Source organism: Macaca fascicularis, chromosome 3 (genome assembly GCF_037993035.2).
Source record: "Macaca fascicularis isolate 582-1 chromosome 3, T2T-MFA8v1.1".
Lineage (NCBI taxonomy): Eukaryota > Metazoa > Chordata > Mammalia > Primates > Cercopithecidae > Macaca > Macaca fascicularis.
The window spans coordinates 137,957,786-137,974,187 of NC_088377.1; the positions used below are offsets into that span (position 1 = coordinate 137,957,786).

The 16,402-nt window shown below is 35.4% G+C and overlaps 1 protein-coding gene and 1 long non-coding RNA gene across 4 annotated transcripts in view; one reads left to right on the forward strand and one right to left on the reverse strand.

The window, feature by feature from the left end:
- SEMA3E (semaphorin 3E) overlaps positions 1 to 16,402 on the forward strand; it is a 296,986-nt gene that overhangs the window by 226,604 nt on the left and 53,980 nt on the right. For all 3 annotated transcript variants that reach the window (XM_045388676.3, XM_065542400.2, XM_074036601.1), the window contains one exon: positions 14,856 to 14,949. In XM_045388676.3, coding sequence (XP_045244611.2) covers positions 14,856 to 14,949 — 94 coding nt within the window. The remainder of the gene's footprint in view (positions 1 to 14,855; positions 14,950 to 16,402) is intronic.
- On the reverse strand, positions 367 to 5,487 carry LOC135969910 (uncharacterized). The gene is made up of 2 exons (XR_010585265.1): positions 4,337 to 5,487; positions 367 to 633 (listed from the first exon to the last, which is right to left on the reverse strand). It is a non-coding gene; the product is annotated as an uncharacterized lncRNA (long non-coding RNA).

Below are 16,402 nucleotides of genomic sequence, written 5' to 3' on the forward strand. Positions count from 1 at the left end.
GCTGGGATTACAGGCTTGAGCCACCGCGCCCAGCCCATTTCAATGACTCTTACCAGTAAAATGACAGTGCATTGTTTCATTTAGGTGATAATGCTCTTAAGACCTTTGACAGTTATTGCTAAATTGTTTTCCACAGCTTATACCATTTCACACTTTTATTAGCAAAGTGTGAGAACATCTCTTTCAACATTCTTTCACTCCCAGAATTATAATAACTTTTTATTTGTCTTATTTTGATAGTCAGTAAATGCTTCATTTGACTTATTAGTAATCGTGTTAATAGTAATGACTAACTCTAAATAATATTTCTTCTATTTAAATCGTGCTCTCTTGCCACACACACAAAAAGTACCCTCAAATGCAATTGTGTAAAACTATTTTTTAATAGTAATGGATTCTGTGATTCAGGAATTTATTCAGGGCCTGGTGAAGGTGGCTTGTCTCTCATCCACAATTTTTAGGGCTTCAGCTGAGAATATTCAAATGGCTGCAGACTGGAATCGACTGGAGACATCTTCACTTATATGTCTGGAAATTGTGCTATGATGATTCAAAGGCTGCGCTGCACGGGAACTTTGAATTAGAAAACCTACATGTGGCCCCTCCAAGTGCTTTGAGCTTCTTACGTGGTAGCTGGATTCCAAGAGGGAGCATTCCAAAAAAAAAAAAAAAAGTCACCAATTAATTGGGGAGTGAACAGGCGGCACCTGCACAGAAGAGCACATTGGATGAAAGACCTTGTTGTTATAGCCAATACTGGACAATACAATCAGCCACATTAATTTATTATACGTTACTGAGCTAGAACATTTTCCTGCAAATTTGCCACCTATATGCTCTTTAGTATAGATAGTTATTAACACCAATTGCCAAAAATGTCATTTGGAAATTACCCATTAATACCACTTGCTTGGGCTGGGTACAGTGACTCATGCTTATAACCCCAGCATTTGGGGATGCTGAGGTGGGTGGATCACTTGAGGTCAGGAGTTTGAGACCAGCCTGGCCAACATGGCAAAATCCAGTCTCTCCTAAAAGTACAAAAAGTAGCTGGGCATGGTGGCATGTGCCTGTAATCCTAGTGACTCAAGAGGCTGAGACAGGAGAATGGCTTGAACCCGGGAGGGGGAGGTTGTAGTGAGCTGAGATTGTGCCACCTTTCTAGAACAAATATGATAAGCCTTAATCATATTGTATTAATTTTTTAACTCACCTGTTAGCGTTTCCAGCTCAAATTAAGATATATTTTTAAATTTGTTCATTTTTTCTAATAAAAATTTAACTTTCCAAGGAAATTTAAACCTACATTAATTAATTTTTACATTTCAGATGCAGAGAGACATTCCTTCTCAAAACTTTATTTTATTTCTGCCATTGAAATTATTTATTTATCAAATATAAATCAACCATTAAAATGTTATTAGCTATTAAAATATAGTTAATATATTGAAGAAAAAAATATCCTGCTGCATTATATATTAATAGCAGAAATCTGTTCATTTTGGGCTTTTCTTTTTCTTTTCTTTTCTTTTTCTTTCTTTCTTTTCTTTCTTTCTTTCTTTTTTTTTAGCAACGCAGTGAAAATTTATTTCAGAGTTCCAATAGGCAACTATTAATAATCAATGTTTTCATGCAATGACTATGTGGCCACTTCCTGTTCAATTTTGTTCCACTCTGTTATTTTGTGCAATGAACTTTGACCACTTGTCTTTGAAATTTTTTCCTTGGCCATAGTAACTTTTGGTTTTATATAACATTTTAATTTTCAAAGATTTTACATCAATTTTTTCACTTTTTTTAAATTTTTATTTTACTTTAAGTTCTGGGATACATGTGCAGACGTGCAAGTTTGTTACATGGGTATACATGTGCCATGGTGGTTTGCTTCACCTAATAACCCGTCACCTAGGTTTTAAGCTCCACATCCATTAGGTATTTGTCCTAATGCTCTCCCTCCCCTTTACCCCGACCCCTCAACAGGCCCCGGTGTGTCATGTTCACCTCCCTGTGTCCTTGTGTTCTCATTGTTCAACTCCCACTTATGAGTGAGAACATGTGGTGTTTGGTTTTCTGTTCCTGTGTTAGTTTGCTAAGGGTGATGGTTTCCAGCTTCATCCATGTCCCTGCAAAGGACGTGAACTCATTCTTTTTATGGCTGCATAGTATTCCATGGTATTCATTTGGGCTTTTCTTTTTTCTTTTTTTTTTAAAACGTCACCCAGGCTGGAGTGCAGTGGTGGGATATCGGCTCACTGTAACCTCCGTCTCCTGGGTTCAAGTCATTCTCGTGCTTCAGCCTCCTGAGTAGCTGGCATTACAGGCATGCACCACTCTGCCCAGCTAATTTTTGTATCTTAAGTAGAGACAGGTTTTCATCATGTTGGCCAGTCTAGTCCTGAACTCCTGGCCTCAAGTGATCCACCCGCCTCGGCTTCCCAAAGTGATGGGATTACAGGTATGAGCCACCGTACCCAGCCCATTTTGGCTTTTCTATGTTAAATTGACAATTAAAGAGTCTATTTTCTCAATTTTCATGGGGTTTAAAAAAGACTAGCATGCATCAAACTTTCTATATTCAATATTGATTGAATACCTGAAACATAGTAAGCTTGAAACATAGTAAGCTTCTTAAATGTTTATTAAGTTATCCATGAGTACATAATCACAATGCAATGTAAGTAATGCTACAAGAGATATACAGCATCATCCATGGGAGAAATTTTGATTGGAGATTTCTTAGAGAATATCAGTGAAGTCATTTTTTTCTTTTTTTTTTTCTTTTTTTTTCCAGCAAAGTCATTTTTAAACAGCATTTTATTTTGGATAAGTAGGAGTTAGTGTTGTAGGAAAACAAACGAATAAACAAAAAACTTTCCCCAATAATCAAACAGCTATAGATATTATCATGCATGCAACTTTAAAGAAAGTCACTGTGCAGGAGTATCGATTGGATGAGGGTGGGGGAAGGGACAAAGCCTGAGGGCAAACTGTGAAGGGCCTGAACTGCCGATTCTTGAGGTTAGACTTCATTCAAAAACAGAAGCACTGCAGGGTTTTTGAAAAGGAGACGGGCATGATTATATTTGAAAAGTTGGTGAGGATGACATAGGCAGCAAAGGATGATGTTTCTCCAGTGAAAGCAGGCTTCAGAAAAACATCATAAGGTTTGAAGGATATTTGCTTCAAATACTCTAGGACACCCTGGCATACATAGCCAGTAGGCAGAGCTGTCAGTGTGAAATTTAAGAGTTTGAGAGGGTGAGTGTGGGAGTTGTAATACTGGCATAAAGTTAGGTCACTTCGGGTGAGGAAGAGAATGGAATCCTGACATAATGATTAGAGGATACACAAAGGAAGGGAAAACAGAATTTTGCCTTCAAATATGGCTTTAAGCAAATATTTATTAAAAGTTCTAGGACTAAGACAATTGATTTTACTTAAGTGTATTATATTTATGTGCTGAATTGTTAAAAAATGTTAATAACATCTGCCAGCTATTCCAATGATATTAAAGGACTTGCAAACATTTGAAACTGCAATTTAATTAATTATAAAATTGATTCAAAAAAAAAAACTTAATACATATTTTTGGGCCTTGATTATGCATTAAGTACCTTATAAATAACACTCAACCACACCTAACAACATAAACACATATACCCCTCTCCAATTACAGTGACAAGTAAAGTGAGTAAAACAGTAAATAAATATGGAATTGTTAGTTAGAATACACTGAGCCTTGCCAAGCCTCACCCTGCCTCTGAATCCTCACCTCTAAAAAGAAAATAATATTTGTGGGAAATATTACTGACCCTGTTTACTTAACAGGTTCACTATGAGGATGAAACTAGACAAATACATGCAAACGTATTTCATAAATTTTAAAGTATTATACAAATATATTACCTTTTTTTAGAGAAAAAATGTTAAAAAGCAATTAAAATGCAAAACTATTAGCCTTAAAGTCAAAATATTTACTTGCTATTTAACTCTTGTTTTGCATTTTTTCTACTTGTTTATTTAGTCTTTGGGAAGGTTTCAAATATCCTTTAATGAATGTTTTTATTGCTTGGCAGGAGAAACAAAAAAAGAAATGGTAAAGTGAATCACATTGAAAATTAATTTGTAATACACATTATCATGTAGCTATTATTTAAAGAATTAAACTGCATATTATGTTTATTTGAGACATGGTGTAACAATACTGCTCTTTCACCTATTTTCCATTGTTGACAGAAATATATGTAATGAACACTGTGTATTTTACTATTTTTCTCTAATCACCAGAAATACCAAATAAAATAAATGATTATTTGTTTTGTCCTGTAGTACTTACAATATTCTAGTTGTCTTTCAACATGTTTCAGAATATCCCAGTGGCACTGAGGACAAGCAAAAGAGTATTAGTTCATGAAGCTGATTTACAAATGGAAAACTCTCATTTTATTGAGTTGACATCACATGTGGCACCTGCTGAGCAATGACTCACACCTATTGAAAAGAGCTTACAGCAGACATTCTGGGTTCTGAGGGCATCCCTCAAGGCCCAAAGAGGAAAACTCCCCTGGAGATATCTACCATTTATATTTTAGAGACATTTTTTTCTGACAAACACATGTATCTGCCCACATTAGCGGTTACTTTCAAGCACAAGAGGAGCCATTGAAAAATTTCTCCATATCACATTGAAAAAGAAAATGCAGCCCACATGTTAATACTGGGAATGCCTTGTAAATTTAAAACACACTACTCAGGCAGAAATTCCAGCTGTTAAAACAGAGATAATAGAAAGCCAGTGTAAGTCGTGACCAACATTTTCAATAGGGTTAAACACCAACATTACACATTGCTTGAACCATAAAGGCGATTGCTTTGGGGTCACTGACAATGTCATCATGGCTCAAGTTTTCCAGTTGGTTTGGTTACTGAATTCCACTTTATGGAAGAGAATTTTATCACTGTCTTTTTAGTATTTTATTGGGTTGTGCAATACATGAAACACTGTGTTTAAGACCACAATGAACTCTCAAAATAACGCGAGAAGCATCCTTCTGGAATATATAGCTAATATTGAAATTAGCTTGATCTATGCAAAGCAAATCAATAAAGGTTTGAAAACTGCCTGCTTTCCATCATAATGTTAGTACTATCCAGTCTATGGTAAGTTTTCTTCTTTTTTTCTGCTTTAAAAAAATTTCCACATCTCAGTTGCATAAAATTGCAAAAATATTGTATTGAGACCTGAGGAATTAAGATAAATTGGATCAATTTATCTGTCATGTGTAGCTTCACAAGGGAAAGAAAGCCTCGGCTCTAAAACCATGGAACAAAACATCAATGAAATTATTAAAACTACCGTCAAGTCAGTAATTTGATGAAAACGAAAAACTCAGGTTTTGCTCTCTATTCAGTATTGAAGAAAAAGAAAGAAAAGAAATAGAGAGAGAAAAAGAAAGAAAGAAAAAGAAAGAAAGAAAGAAAGAGAAAGAGAGAGAAAGAGAGAAAGAAAGAGAAAGAAAAAGAAAGAAAGAAAGAAAGAGAAAGAAAGAAAGAAAGAGAGAGAAAGAAAAAGAAAGAAAGAAAGAAAGAAAGAAAGAAAGAAAGAAAGAAAGAAAGAAAGAAAGAAAGAAAGAAAAAGAAAGAAAGAGAAAGAAAGAAAGGAAAGAAAGGAAAGAAAGAAAGAAAGAAAGAAAGAAAGAAAGAAAGAAAGAAAGAAAGAAAGAAAGAAAGAAAGAAAGAAAGAAAGAAAGAAAAGAAAGAAAGAAAGAAAAAAGAAAAGTCAGGTGGGAAAAGGGAATCCTTAAGTAGCAAATTATTGTGCCTCCTTATTTCATCTCCACATTACCTTCAAATTACATGCTGTCACTAACAAGGTCTTTGGGGATAAAATAATAAATCATTTTTATATTTCAATCTTTGATTTCATTTTTTAATAAGTGTCATGTCACACTGTGTTATGTTAAACAGAAACTTTATTAATCCTAGCAAGAGTCCATCATAAATTATAGGAGTATAGATTAATACAATAATGTATTATCTTTATTGGGCATCTGAAGAAATTAAGAATGTGTCTATTCTTCCCTTAGTTGTTCTACCAATCTAATCAGTTTTACTAAAGCCAATGGCAATCAAACTATAGAAAAAAATAGAAGCATGATTTTACTATTGAGGCAGTCCCAAAGAAGCATGTACAACATAGCATAATAATTTTTACATGTGCTCTAAAGTAAACATACCTATCTGCAACAATGTGTTTGTACGTTTTTAATAATTTCAGCTTTTGTTTTTGAGTACGGAGTACATGTGCAGGTTTGTTACATGTGTATATGTACTGGGGTTTTGGGTCTGATTAATCTCGTCACTCAGGTACTGAGAATAGTCCCCAAGGGTTAGGTTTTCAACCCTTGACTTCCTCACTCCCCCTAGTGATTCTCAATGTCTATTGTTGAGTATGTTCTATAAGTGAGAACACGTGACATTTGGTTTTCTGTTCTTACATTAATTTGCTTAGGACAATGGCCTCTAGCTGCATTCATGTTGCTGCTAAGGAATTATTCTATTCTTTTTATGACTGCATGGTATTCCATGATGTATATGTATCACATTTTCTGTATCCAATTCACTGTTGATGGGCACCTATGTTGATTCCATATCTTTCCTATGGTGAATAAAGCTGCAATGAACATACAAATGCATGTGTCTTATTGGTAGAATGATTTATTTTCCTTTAGGCATATACCCAGTAACGGGATTGCTGGGTTGAATGGTAATTCTGTTTTAAGTTTTTTGAGAAATCTTTAAACTGATTTCTACAGTGGCTGAACTAATTTAAACAAATTACTACTGGCAGCGTATGTGTTCCCTTTTCTCTGCAACCTCACCAGCACCTATTATTTATTGACTTTTTAATAATAGCCATTCTGACGGTGTGAGATGGTATCTCATTGTGGTTTTGATTTGCATTTCTCTGATGATTAGTGATGTGGAGCATTTTTTCATATGGTTGTTGGCTACTTGTATGTCTTCTTTTGAGAAGCATTTGTTCATGTCTTTTGCCCACTTTTTAATGGGGTTGTTTTTTGCTTTTGAAGTAAGTTCCTTATAGATTCTGGATATTAAACCTTTGTTGGATGCATAGATTGTGAACATTTTCTCCCATTCTGCAGGTTGTCCATACTCTGTTGATAGTTGTTCTTGCTGTGCAGAAACTCTTTATTTTATTTAGATCTGACTTGTTTAGGTCCCAGCAAGAGATATTCAGAATGACATCTAAGCACGAGAAGTTCAGAATGACTGATACGCAGACTATAAAAGCAGCATTTAAGAGATAAAAATGTGCATAATTACCTAAGTACATATGAAATCCCTTATATAAAATTATAGGGATGTAATACTTTATTCTGGAGGCTATGTCAATGAATGACTTTTAACCTGAGGAATGATGAGAAAAAATTCACAATTCAGAAACAACTCTTTGTGGCAGAGTACAGAATTGATGGCTGGGACTCAGAGACTGTTCAGGAGGCTGGTGTTAAAATCAAGGTGATAAGTGGTAAAGAAGCAAAATAAATCAGTGCCAGAAAGCAGGTAACAGTGTCAAATATTGAAGAAAGACACAGTAAAAATAGGACAGAAAAGTATGTTTTGGGTTATTTTATGAAGAAAATAGAACAATGGTTTGGGGCTTTGTTTATTGCTGTGTTTCTAGTTCCAGGCTTAGTTTCTGGCATACAGAAAACATTATTTTTTTTTTCAAATATTGAATAGTATAATGTTTAACATTCAAGAAAGTAAAAGAAAGAGGCACCTCTGCAGCAGCTCATTAATAACTGGTAACCCATAGAGGTCAAAGTTCCAGAGCTTTAAAAAAGTATTGATACAGGCCGGGCGCGGTGGCTCAAGCCTGTAATCCTAGCACTTTGGGAGGCCGAGACGGGCGGATCACGAGGTCAGGAGATCGAGACTATCCTGGCTAACACAATGAAACTCCGTTTCTACTAAAAAAAAAAACAAAAAACTAGCCGGGCGCGGTGGCGGGCGCCTGTAGTCCCAGCTACTCCGGAGGCTGAGGCGGGAGAATGGCGTGAACTCGGGAGGCGGAGCTTGCAGTGAGCTGAGATCTGGCCACTGCACTCCAGCCTGGGCGACAGAGCGAGACTCCGTCTCAGGAAAAAAAAAAAAAAAAAAAGTATTGTTACAGTTGAAGACCCCTCCACTATATCTGGATGGAGCACTGATCCATATTACCAATGACAGGTACTCCTAAAATGCAAGCAGTCACATCCACCCTCCTTCAGGGGATAGATTCACCATACTTGTCATGTAGATCAGCTACATTGTCACTGGATACTGGATCCAGCCATCCTCCCACATGTGGTAGAGGTTGACAGCACCTCCTGAGTAGGCATCTCTGTTGGTCATGGCCCCATTACTCCGTCTTCAAAGCAAGCATTTCTGGATCTAGTTTTTCTCCCACTGCATCATCCCGGTTGGCTCTCTGCTTTTATCAACACATCTTATCTCTTAAGGACCCATGTGATTATACTGGGTCTACCTGGATAAGTCAGGGTAGTCTTCCCTCCTCAAGGTCTTTCACTTGATCACATGTGTAAAGTCCCTTTTGCCATGTAAGGTAACATATTCACAGGTTTCAGGATTATGACAATGACATCTTTGAGGCTCCATTATTATGCCTATTATAGAAACAATTATTCAATTAAGGTAAAGAGATTTTGGAAGCTTCTTGCAAATTGAGTGTGTTGTTAGGGATTTAATTACCAAGAAAGAAGGATTTTAGAAGACATGATGGAAAGGTTTGAGTAGGCCAGAAATATACTTTTAGTATTCATATTATCTCCAATTAAATGACCTTTTCAAATGGAGCTCTCTGTGGTATGTAATGACATCACACTGTAGTAGTTTAAATGTTAATCTAACAATCAAGTTTCAGGACAGGGTTGAAGAATACCTGTGCAAAGTGATTAGACAGAGAAATTATAGTGCTTTCATGTGTTCAAAGCACCTCTTCATTATTTCGTTACAAATATTATAGTCTTCAAAATACACATTACAATATTCTTCAAACTTGAGAAGTACCCCAGTCTACAATCTAATTTGACATTGTCTACTCTTTTTGTGTTATTTGACTCCTGGAGCATTATTAACCATCTATTGGTATGCACTGCTACAATGACTGTATCCTCCAAAGATGTGGACCTTTCTTCTCTTTTTATATAAGGAGAATGGTACTTTCCTACTGCAGTGATGTTCCAATAGCTTACATTATTTAAAAAAAAAATAGGCTAATAAATTATAATCTGCAGAAAACAAGCATCTTATTTTTTGTATTTTTATTTTATTTTTCCACAGGTTATTGGGGTACAGGTGGATTTGGTTGCATGAGTAAATTATTAATGGTGATCTGTGAGATTTTGATGCACCCATCACCTGAGCAGTATACACTCTACCCTATTTTGAAAATCGATGCCGGGTGCAGTGGCTCACGCCTGTGATCCCAGCACTTTGGGAGGCCGAGGCAGGTGGTCAGGAGATCGAGACCATCCTGGCTAACACGATGAAACCCCATCTCTACTAAAAATACAAAAAATTAGCCAGGCGTGGTGGCGGGCACCGGTAGTCCCAGCTACTCGGGAGGCTGAGGCAGGAGAATGGCATGAACCCGGGAAGCAGAGCTTGCAGTGAGCTGAGATTGCGCCACTGAACTCCAGCCTGGGCGACAGAGTGAGACTCCATCTCAAAAAAAAAAAAAAAAAAAAAAAAAGGGAAAAGATAGCTATGTCTATCCTTTAAGGTATTAAAAATGTAAATTCTTCATAGTGATGCAGAAAGAAAACCAGAAGAGTTTAATTTAACCTGTTTATTATTTTAAAATGATTACTTGTTGACTTAGTTTTAGCCATTAATCAAATAAATGTGAGATAGGTATTTGAAGTCTTCTGGAGAAAAGTAAGAAAGGAAGGTTTAGTCAAGGTACATCTGAGTTTTGACCTGAGACATACATCTCTGAGAATGCATGTGCATTCAATATTCAAGGCTCAAGTATGCTCAGTGTCAAGCTTGAGATTTTTATGAAAGAATATATCCTTTCACAGACTAAAGTAGATTTACATATTGCACAGATTTGTGTCTCCTGCATAACTAAAAATTTCGGGATGATTCTGGGTGCCATTTGATTGTTTTCAAAATGTTAGCATGGCAGATTTCTTGGTGCATATAGTTTCTTGTCAACTCAATCAATTTCCTTTGAAAGTTGAACACACTGGTATGTAAGATACTTAAAATCATAGTCACATGCTGAAACTAACTAGTCAAATACAGCCTCAAGAACCTATATTATGATTTCTAGTCATGAAAACCTGTAACTTTTCTATGAAGTTGTGACTGCATTTTATTCATCTATGCCTGCAGTTCTGCAAACTCTGGGATTCTCTTGATCTTAAAATTCTTTCAGTTTTCATGTTCTATTTGCTTCACCCATTTGACAGCTTAAACGAATGTATTAAAATTATTTGAATAAATGTGCAATGTACTTGTACTGTTCTTGCAGTTTCAATTTTAGTGTATAATGTGTTTAATTATATCCATTAGATAAAATAACCTCATCAGTCATTAAACATCCAAAGCTGAAATAAGCTATAGAAAAATGTTGATTTTTGAAAGCAACCCAGTATCACTGTCAGCTTTCCATGACGCTGATGTTTGACTATAGTAGAACAAATATAATATGTATATTCCTGATCTATTATCTATATTTTATAAAGTGGCAATGACTGAAGGGGCAAACAAGTATTATATTCCTATACTTGGTCATTTCCTCCTCCATGAAATGATGTGGGTCTCTTTTGCAAATTTTGGTGTAACTTCTTCAGCAAAAGTGTTAACTGGGCATATCTATAATTTTTTCTCATTTGGACAAATGTATTCTCATGTCATTGCAAACTGTCATCTGCAGGAAGTAAACACAAAACCTCTCTCTACTGTCATTCCTGCTTTCTTCAAATTGGTGTAGAGTAGCTATGTAGGTAAAACTGTTTTGGCTTAGAATATAAGTTTAGCCACACCTCTGGGTCAGGAGGCCACATTTGTTCTATAGGCTATGTTTTATTATTTTTTAAAAAATTTATTTATTTTTGAGATGGAGTTTCACTCTTGTTGCCCAGGCTGGAGTGCAATGGCACAATCTCGGCTCACCGCAACTTCCACCTCCCAGGTTCAAGCGATTCTCCTGTCTCAGCCTCCCAAGTAGCTGGGATTACAGGCATGCGCCACCACGCCTGGCTAATTTTGTATTTTTAGTAGAGACAGGGTTTCTCCATTTTGGTCAAGCTGGTCTCGAACTCCCGACCTCAGATGATCTGCCTGCCTCGGCCTCCCAAAGTGCTGGGATTACAGACGTGAGCCACCGTGCCCGGCACTAGGCTATGTTTTAAATCCAAGGATAAGACTGGATGGTAATAGTGGTTGGGTGAACTCGGCATTTACTGACAAGGTTTCGTAATGGCAGGATCAGGAGGTAATTTTAGGATATCACAGAGAAAGAGAAAAGGGTGCTAAATAAGAATAGCAAGACAGAGACAGAACAGATAATGTGGGTAAATCAGGTGACTAGCAAAGTTAAGATCAAGTTTGAGAGAAGTGCCCTCAACTCTCAGAGGTTACTCAGGACTTTTAAGATTGTTTATAGGTTCGTGGTTCACAGATGAACAGGGCTGTACATAGTTGTCAGATTGAGCAATATCATGATGTTCTATTTTAAATTATTTTTTTCTACAGGTTTTTCAATATTGTCAAAATTGAAATATTGTCAAAAGTGACTTTTATTGTCACTTTTCTAAACTACTTTTTTTACTCAAGCCACTTATAGTACACTTAATGGAGATTAATTATACAAAACAACCTTTTATAAGAATTTTGAAACCTGGAAACATTAAGGGACAAGTTCTATGGTTATATGCTTGAAATAGGAGCCAATAGAGTAGTTTTTCATGAAAATATTAATTTTCATTGTCTTATCTGTGTGAAGCCTTATATTAAAATTGAAATAGTGTACATATGGCCTTTGTTGATAAATATTTACAGTACTTATGCATTAATTACTCTATTAATTATTAAACATTGAATGTTTATACAAATACTATGTGATGAAGAATAAAAATGAAAATAAATATTCCAACTTATTGAGAGTAAGTTTTGTTATTCTTTTCCAAACTACTAAAAAAAAAAAACACTTTTTAAGTTCCTTATACACATTGGATATTAAACTTTTGTTGGATGATAGCTGGCAAATATTTTCTCGCATTCTGTAGGTTATCTCTTCACTCTGTTGATAGTTCCCGCTGTGCAGAAACTCTTTAACTGGGTGCCACTTGTCAGTTTTTGCTTTTGTTGCAATTGCTTTTGAGGACTAAGTCAAAAACTCTTTGCCAAGGCTAATATCAAGAAGAGTATTTCCTAGGTTTTCTTCTAGGATTCTTATAGTTAGAGGTCTTACATTTAAATCTTTAATCCATATTGAGTGAATTTTTGTATATGGTGAAAGGTAGGGGCCCAATTTCATTCTTCTGCATATGGCTAGCCAGCAATCCCAGTGCCGTTTATTGAACAGGGAGTCCTTTCCTCATTGCTTATTTTTGTCAACTTTATCAGAGATCAGATGGCTGTAGATATGCAGCTTTATTTCTTGGTTTTCTATTTCATTCCATTGGTCTATGTGTCTCTTTTGTACCAATACCATGCTGTTATAGTTACTGTAGTCTTGTACTATAGTTTGAAGTTACATAATGTGATGCCTCCAGCTTTTCTTTGTTGTTGTTGTTGTTTGCTTAGCATTACTTTGGCTATTCAGGCTCTTTTTTGGTTTCATATGAATTTTAGAATAGTTTTCTTCTAATTCTGTGAAAAATGATGTTGATAGTTTGATAGGGATAGCAATGAATCTATAGATTGCTTTGGGCAATATGGCCATATTAACCATATTGATACTTCCAATCCATCTGAATGGAATGTTTTTCCATTTGTTTATATCATCTATGATTTTCTGCAGCAGTGTCTCCTTACAGAGATCTTTCACCTTGTAGAGATTTTTCACCTCCTTAGTTAGATGTATTTCTAGATATTCTGGTTTTATTGTGTGTGGGTATTTTAAATTAGATTGTTTTCTTAATTTGGCTTTCTGCTTGAATGCTATCTGTGTAGAGAAATTTTGCTGATTTTTAGACATTGATTTTGTGTCTTGAAACTTTATTGAAATCATCTATCTGTTCTAGGAGCCTTTCAGCAGAGTCGTTAGGATTTTCTAGGTATAGAATCAGTCAGTGAAGAGAGATCGTTTGACTTCTTTTTCTGTTTTGATGCTTGATTGCTATTGCCAAGACTTCCAGTGCTATGCTAAATAGGAGTGGTGAGAGTAAGCATCCTTGTCTTTTTCTTGTTCTTAAGGGGAATGCTTCCAGCTTTTGTCCATTCAGTATGATGTTTGTGAGTTTGTCATATATGACTCATTATTTTGACAAATGTTCCTTCAATGCCTAGTTTGTTGAGGGCTTTAATCACGATAACCCCATTAAAGAGTGGATGAAGGATATAAACAGGTATCTCTCAAAAGAAGATATACAGGAGTCCAACAAACATAGAAAAAATGCTCCATATCACTAATCATCATGGAAATGAAAATCAAAACCACAATGAGATATCATCTCACACCAGTCAGGGTGGCTATTATTAAAAAGTCAAAAATAACAGATGCCAGAGAGGCTGTGGAGAAAACAGAAAGCTTATACACTCTTAGAAGCAGTATAAATTAGTTCAGCCACTGTGGAAAGAAGTTTAGAGATTTCCCAAATAAAAAAGAATTACCATTTGACCTGCAATCCCAATTACTGGGTAAATATCCAAAGGAAAATGAATCACTCTATCAAAAAGACAATGTGTGTTTGAAATATTTTGAGCTCCTCTACTAACTCACTCTTATGTTCATTGCAGAATTATTTACAATAGTGAAGACATAAATTCAACCTAAGTGCCCATTAATGCTAAATTGGATAAAGAAAATGTGGTATTTATACACCATGGAATACTACAAAGCCATAAAAAATAATGAAATCATGTCCATTTCAGAAAAACCGATGTAGGTAGAGGTCATTTTCCTAAGTGAATTAGGGCAGGAACAGCAAACCAAATGCTGCATGTTCTCACTTGTAAGTGAGAGCTAAATATTGGGTACACACAGACATAAAGATGGCAATAATAGAGACTGGAGACTCCTGGGAGAGGATGAGACATAGGGCTGACAAACTACCTATTGGATACTATGCTCACTACCTGGCTAATGGGATAATTTGTACCCCAAACTTCAGCATCACACAATAAGGCCATATAACAAACCTGCACATGTACCCCTTATATCAAAAATAAAAGTCTAAGTTATTAAAAAAATCAACAACAGCATTCTTGATATGCTTAATAAAAGCCCACTATCATTTTTAACACTGAACCTCCTTTTCATTAACCTTTTTCCAGCAAGTTTCAATTCCTTTCAAATATTTAATTGACACATCTCAGAATAAATAATACAGTCTCATAAAACGATTTAAAAAGTGCTATTTTCTTTCATCACCTGCATACTTTTTCAGAGGCATGAGAGAACTCATATGGGCCTGTAAAACCCATGTGCTTATTTATAAAACCCAGTTTGTCTCTAAATAAATTGATGCTACTGGTGCCCTATTTAGAATACATGTTTTACAAATAATCAAAGTTTAATATGTTTTACCTAAGCAATTAAATGATTATTAGAGGAGACATGTTCATAATGATTTTTCTGGTTTTCTTTCAAGGATCCTCTGTTTCACCTGGAATCACCCAGATCTGAGAGAGGAAGGGGCAGATGTCCTTTTGACCCCAGCTCCTCCTTCATCTCCACTTTAATTGGTAATTATCATTGCCACAGACATCAGGTGGTAGTCATAATGATTCTAAAACGTATTTTTCAACTTCAGTTACATTCTTTCAGCATTTCTTTATACACTATGCCTTGTCATATCTATTTTCTGGTGCTCGAAGCAATGATATTAAATTTCAAGCCATGTTAACCTGAGCAATTTGACTCTAAAATAAGTGCAGATGCTATAAAGTATGTGTATCTCACTCTGAGAAAACAAATTGTCATTTAATATTCCACATATTTGCTGTCATTTGATGCTTATAAAATGCAATTATATGAAGACTTTATAAAAATTTTGCCAGAGAAAACGAAACTATTTTAATATATATGTTAACTCTTCATGTTTCAATTACTTTGTGACTTTAGAGAACTTTTAATATTCTTTATAGTATCTTTCTCTGTTATTAGTAGAATTCAGCAGAAAGTCATCTCTTTTGAGAACTTAAATGTATTTATCTAAATTTCTGTTAATCTAGAATGCAAACTATAGAAGTTGACTCGCTCAAACTATCACTGAATGTACATGTTGAAATAATGGCATGAGTTGATAATGTTGGATCTGGAGTTTAATTCGATTCAATTTAATTAGACAAAATGCCAAACAATCTCACTTAAGACACAACTGAGTAATATTTTCCTGCTATTTGTGGTTAAGACTTGCAAACTTGGCAAACTATTTCAGCACTGTGACAATAAAAACTGATGAATGAGCTCCTAAGCATGCAATTAAAAAGAGCAGTCCCCAACACTAACATAGGTGCTAACAGTAATAATTTTCTTCCCTCAGTGTTGAGACGTTCTGATGCGCATACGGTGCAGATGTGCAAGGTTCTATTATCACATTTATAATGTTTACAGTTATATGCTAATATTAGGTCATCTTCTTTGCAGAAAATGAGAAAGGACAAAATAAGATGTAGAGACTTCACATTCTAAATAAACCATTAAAACTTAAAACTCTCTCCTGATGATTAAACCATATTATACTTGATTTCGAGTTGATATAGATGCTACTTTGTATTCTTGAGAATCTAAGTTCCCTGAACATATTTGAGACAGTTTATTTTGATGGGTCTTGCATTCTACTCCCTACACTCCCCTATCCCACATCTGGTTCTCAGGTGTAGAAAAGTAAAGCTTTTTAAAACCTATGTATTATATAGCAAACACCTCATGTTAACTCTAATTAACGGGAAAAGTTTGACTTACTTCAGCTTCAAAATTTGACACGGCTATAAAATGAGAATGATATAGTAATTAAGTTCTTCAGGGGCTTGAATAAAGATGTGCAATATTTGAGAAAAATAAATATTAAAGAAAAATATTACTTGAAATATTTTGAGTTTCTCTGCCAATTCTCTCTCTCTCTCTCTCTCTCTCTCTCTCTCTCTCTTTCTCTCTCTCTCTCTCTCGGGGTGTGTGTGTGTGTGTGTGTGTGTG